Raw genomic sequence first — 6,000 nt, 5'->3', positions numbered from 1 at the left:
CGACTTCGCAACTAACAACAACAACAAACCCAGTAACAGTTGAATTAGAACTACCCAAAAATCTTGGTCGAATACACCCAACCTTTCACTGCAGTTTAATAAAGAGAGAACAACAATCACCCCTACGAACAAAAATCCCACCCCCACCACCCCCCATCATGGTGGAAGGAGAACAACATTTTGAAGTGAAAGAAATCTTAGATTCCAGAAAACACCATGGAACAATACAATATTTAGTGGCATGGAAACACCTCCCCTCCTCAGAAAATGAGTGGGTTAACAAACTCCATGTTAAAGCACAAAAGTTGCTTAAGAGGTTTCATACAGAATATCCAAACAAACCGGGCTAACATTTATATGATTTCTTTTCCCCGCAGATGGACCCATCTTTTTTCTGAAAGGAGAGCAGATTGTCAGAATCCATTTATATCACGTTTCATAAATGTATGGTTAGAATATTGTGCTTATTCTGGGGATTCTGCCATCTCTCCGAGGGGGGGGGAGAGAGGATGGTTATTCAGATTGCAGTAGGCTGTTTTCAAAGACCAAGGAAGCTTTTGATCTGGGGGGAACAGGGGGAGAGATCTGGGTTGCATCTCCATTTGCAACTGAAAGGAAGAAGCAATAACAATAAACACAAGGAGAGTTCCCTTTCCCATGAAAGAGCCTGACACCATATAAATGATGTGAGCCTGACCAAATGGATGAGGGGAGGGGGCTGAAATGGGAATGCTTTATATAGGATTGAAATGTAATTCTGTTAGATCCCGTCTTGTATTGCCACAACCGATCTCATCCTAGTAAACTTTTCCCTTTTGGACAACCCTGGCTCCAAGAGTTCTTATTTCCTAAGATGTGGATGGGGGTGGGTCCTGACAGCCAGGCTTTTCCATGGATCAGTTACTCAACTCACAATATATCCCAGAACCAGAGGACACAATATATGCATTTGCCCATGCTCAGAAAAAGTCATGAGACGAGGTTCACCAGAGAGAGGAAAAAAAAACAACCCAAAGCCTTTTTTATTGAAAACGAAAAGCATGATAAGTAGGAAATAATACATAATTCAGCAGTTAGCAAGTTTTGATACAACATTATCAGTTTCTAAATGCTAAGTCTTAGCTTTCAGTCTAATTCCATGATAATATATGTAGTTTTAACCACTCTACATGTACAGGGAGTAAGAAGCTGAGAAAAATCTTTCTGTGTAGGCCTCTCCTATAGGCAGTGGTGAGATTCAAATATGTGAACAACCGGTTCTCTGTGTGGATGCCACTTCCAGAAGTCCATTCTGGGCCTGGGCAACAAAAAAATTAGCTACCAGTTCTGCTGAACTGGATGAATCCCACCACTGCCTAAAGGCCATCAAAGGCTTCTCCCTGAAGTACTATTTAAGCAAGATTCCCTGCTCTGCTTCTGCTTAAGTTAGAGCAGGGGTGTCAAACTGCCGGCCCACGGGCCGGAAGCATCACATGGAAGCCACGCTCACCCAGCTCCGGCAAGGGAAAAAAAAAGTTGTGATATGTCACGTGACGCAGCAAGTTTGACCTCCCTGAGTTAGAGCTTTGTCCATTACCACTTTATTAGAGAACTCCACACAGGTTGTGAGTAATATCCTGAAACAGACCTCCTGTAGCTTTCCTTCCTGGGTAGCTGACACCGTAGACTGAGTGATGCCACAGCAAAATGGTGTGGACTCCCCCCCACATAGTCTTTGAACAGTAGGGGTTTTTTTCTTTTATATTAATTTTTATGTTTATTATTTGCCCTCCCTCCAAATCTGATCCAAGGTACCCTTTAAGCTTAGTGCAGCCTGAACTCTTAGGAACCTTTCTTCATTCTGAATCATATAGAATAGAGGAAACCCTTTTCTTATAGCAGTATATGCATTGTTAGTGTTAATTCCTTACACTCAGAAATCTGAAAGACGCTTTTCTCCAGTTTGAACAATTACTTCACTCCATATCCATAAATATGGGGACGAACTATACTTATGGACAATGGGCCTATGAAGTGTTGCAAGTTCAGTTTGGAAAACCCTGCGTTCTCCAAATCTTTCCAGGTCTCTCTTAACAAGGAGCACCCATCTCCCACATATTTCCAGGTAGGATTACAGACTTGTTGCCAGAAGTAGGTCCAGGTTGATCTGTCAGCTGCTACATGTTCCATGAAATAGAATGCACCACCCTGGAAAAAGTAAAATAGTACAAAAAAGAAAGAATTTGAAGCAGAACACTTTGATATTATATAGAAAATTCACACTGTAATCAAAATTGTTATGTAACTTCCTGGGGATCTGAAGCAATAATTAAGTATAGAGACAAAATGAAACTGGAATACAATTTAGCCATTAATGATTTACAGGAAATTCAAGTTCTAGGAAAACTGCAGAATTGGTCTTTTTTATTTAAGGATGGTGACAAAGTAGCTGAACCAGTTCAATATATTTTTGCATATCAAACTCAAAATTTTAATAATTTATTCTTTTATTTAAATCCTTGCTTTCTTATTTTTATAAATAACTCAAGGCGGCGAGCACATCCAACACACTCTCCTCCTCCTCCTCCTCAAATCTGTGAGGCGAGTTGGCTGAGGAGAGTGGCTGACCCAAAGTCACCCACTTTCATGGCTTTCATGGCCAAGGCAGGACTTGAACTCAATACATCAAGATACTATGAAGGAAGCTGATTTATCTATTGCTAAATGAATAAAAAGATACACTTGACCATGGAGTCAAACAAGTCCTATTAAAGGACAAACAAGCTGTAATATATGTACAGTAACAACTTATATTTGGATAATAGTCCCCTAACTCATTTGTTGTCTCAATTCTTTCCCCTCTAAAAATGCTACTTTTTATTGTGACTATCCAGTGAAGCTGCATTCAGTCTAGATACCATTATTATAAGAAACAAATTCTTTTCTAATAACTATACAGATTCACAGTTTTAATTGTTCAACTGTTTTCCTTTTCCTTGATACTAAAAAGTATCAAATGTTGGAGCTTCTCTTTTTAAAGGAGTGGTTCATTTTATTTGCCCTTCGACTGCTTCTTCCTCATTCTATAATATCGTTTTAAGATGTAGTCACCAAAATTTCAAAGGAATGATAGGGAGAATAAAATAAGCCTCGTATCTTGACAAGCAGAAATGGTAGAAGGATAATTGTGATGATCCAGGGCACAGCACAGAGGCAACACAGTCAGCTGACAGTTCCAACTGCCCCTTTATTGCTCCAATTGTTCCCCAAACACTCTCATGTTTCTGGCAAGTCCCAGAGCTAGTAATGAGACAGACAGACAGACAGAGACACAGACACAGACACACCTTCAGCAGCCTCTGGCTGCAAGTAGTTTCAAAAGCTTTTCACTCTCTCAGCCAGGAAAAGTTTGTATATGGAACAAGCAGTCTTCTTTCAGGTTTCACTCACACACAGTTACTAGATTAGAACTATAATTTACTCAAGGCCAAATGGGTAACAAAGAAAGGTACATACATCAAAATTTGTAGTCTATAGAAATACAAGCTTGCCTGAGTAGTTTCAGAAGAGAAGCCAAAATTCAATCTGAGGTTTGGAGCACCAAACCTTACTGATTAGATTGATTTGTTGTTACAGAAATTGGTAGTTTATACTATTATGAAAAAGTAAAAAGTTGAGTTTCGATATTAATGCTTTATTCTACTGCAATAGAGGAAGTCATTAGTCAATTACCTTTTTCCTCCCTTCTGTCCCTCCCTTTCCTTTCCCCTTTCTCTCCCCACTGTGTCCTTCCATTTGCTTTATATTTTGTATTTTATTCTATAATTCAATAAAATGTAAAAAACAACAACCTAGACGAACATAGCTATAAACACAACAATAAAGTTTAACAAACACTATGTTTCTTTGGAGAAAAATTAGCTACTTGGACAAATACCCTGTGAAGAATAAAATCTAAATTTTAGTCACATTCCAGGGTGCTAGGAACAACCCTACATTTCCTATTTGGAAGATAACGTCGGCTTTACTGGTGATTATTATTTGATTACAGAGGGCAGCACAGAATAACTATTCCACCCAGGAAAATGGCTGCTAATTTTCTCTGTACGGCAAACATGTAGGTCATTTCTCAAATTGCATACAATATCAATATCAATATCAATATCAATATCAAGATAGATAGATAGAGCATCCCAAAGCCGCTAGACTGCATGCTATCCTCAGCCTCTCTTTGTGCTTCTTATCACTAGATGAACCTAGCTTTGAAATTCTGCAGGGAAATGGCTGATTTGGGGCAGCATTTTAAACTTTTATTTAAAGGTGAAGGGCAGCCTTCAGTTTATTTACTTAAGATAGAGAGGCTTCTGCAGAATGAAAGGCTAGCCAAAAAAACTCCCAAAGTAGTGTTGAGCCCCAGCAGACATACCAAATTGCTAAGCACATTGATTTGTGCTTTAGATTGTGAGCCGCCCTGAGTCTTCGGAGAAGGGCGGGATATAAATGGGATTAAAAAAAAAAGGGAACAGCCTGTGCGGTGACAGAATAATGCTCTTTCCCCCATGTTTTCCTAACCCTCTTTGTCCTCCTGCTACAATGTCAGCTTGATCTACTCTGGTTCCTACTCAAGTCTCCTCCAAATCAAACTTGATCCCTGGTGATTTCATGCAGACTTCCACGTGGGGAGGGCATTTTTGGAAACAATTCAAAAGTAGTTTGTCTGAAAATGATCCAGAAACACAGGCAGGCAGGAATCCTATTTAGTTAAGTCTGAAAACCGGCAGCGTAAAGCGCAGCAGAGAGGTACTGTTTTGGAGGATCTGAAGCTCCTGCTCCCCATCATTTTTAAAGCACGCACACCCATTATTCGGTGGTCTTTGCCCTTTGACTTACCGGTCTGAGCACTCGCAGAACCTCCTTCAGGACAGCCTGGATGCTGTTGATAGAGCAAAGCAGTAGCGTGCACACCACCACATCCACAGAGCCGTCCGGTACCGAAGAGATGTTCTCGGCGGAGCCGACCACAAAATTCTCGAAGTGCAGGTGCTTGTTCTGAGCCATGCTCTCCAGGAGGAACTTTCGAAAGTTGGGATTGTAGTCCACGCAGGTAACGCGCGAGTTGGGTGGATAAAACTGAAAGTTGGTGCCGGTGCCCACGCCGATCTCTAGCAGGTGGAGCTTTCCCGAGGCGTCGGCGAAGTCCTCCATGTTCTTGAACAGCGTCTCCTTTTCCTTGTGCAGTTTTTTATTGTAGTCTTTGCTCAACTTCTTCATGAAAAATGGGAAGGTTTTTTTACAAATAGGGTCCCATAAGCCAAAATAGGCAAGCACATGGATGGGCAGGGTGAGGATTTTCAGGCATTGTTGCAAGATGAAAAGCAGCATCGTCGCCGGATTAGGAAGAGAAGCCCTCCCTGCAGCAAAGCAACTTTTACTTCCTCAAAGATTTGCTTTAAATATAGTCCGCTCCTCCCCGTTCCCTTAATGAAGTTGCGCAAGTAAAACCGATCATATCCGTTCCCCCGGTTGGGATCTGTTCCAGTTCTTCCTTAAAGCGACAGCGACTCTTTCGGCCAGTTGTTGAAAAAAAAACACCCAGTGGATATTGTAATTCACAATATTTGAATTTGATTTAAAATGCAAATTGTTTCCATAGAATCGTAGGGCTGGAAGAGACCTTGGAGGTCTTCTAGTCCAACCTCCAATTTAAAACTGGCTCAAGGTAATGAATTACACCCCCCCCACCCCCCCACACATAATTGTCTACTGCGTTGGCAGGTGTTTAAAGTAAATCTGCAAGACATTTTTCATATTTTTCTTTAATATGTCTGTTTCTGAGGAAATCTCAGGAATTACGCATTTTTGAAAAGAAATTAGACATCTTTAAAATTGATTTTAGGTTTTGATGATTAGAATGATTTTGTTCTAGAAACGGCTTCAAATGTTTAGAAATGTAAAACAAAAGGTTCAAGTCCTAATTCTTTTTTTTGGGGGGGGGTAGGCTATTGCTCTGAAAAAAGCCTG

At 40.5% G+C, this 6,000-nt stretch overlaps 1 protein-coding gene across 1 annotated transcript; it reads right to left on the bottom strand.

Annotated features, from left to right (window-relative positions):
• Positions 1-1,007: 1,007 nt before the first annotated feature.
• LOC308662687 (thiol S-methyltransferase TMT1A-like) lies at positions 1,008-5,457 on the bottom strand. Its single transcript, XM_081318796.1, has 2 exons — positions 4,870-5,457; positions 1,008-2,187 (listed from the first exon to the last, which is right to left on the bottom strand). Exons 1-2 carry the CDS (start codon positions 5,359-5,361, stop codon positions 1,951-1,953), a joined length of 729 nt encoding a protein of 242 aa, XP_081174922.1. The 5' UTR covers positions 5,362-5,457; the 3' UTR covers positions 1,008-1,950.
• Between the last annotated feature and the right edge of the window lie 543 nt (positions 5,458-6,000).

This window comes from Vipera berus (genome assembly GCF_964194415.1).
Source record: "Vipera berus genome assembly, chromosome: 2".
Taxonomy (NCBI): Eukaryota; Metazoa; Chordata; class Lepidosauria; order Squamata; family Viperidae; genus Vipera; species Vipera berus.
The sequence above is the reverse complement of the archived record's forward strand: the minus strand, read 5'-3'. Positions and strand labels throughout refer to the sequence as shown.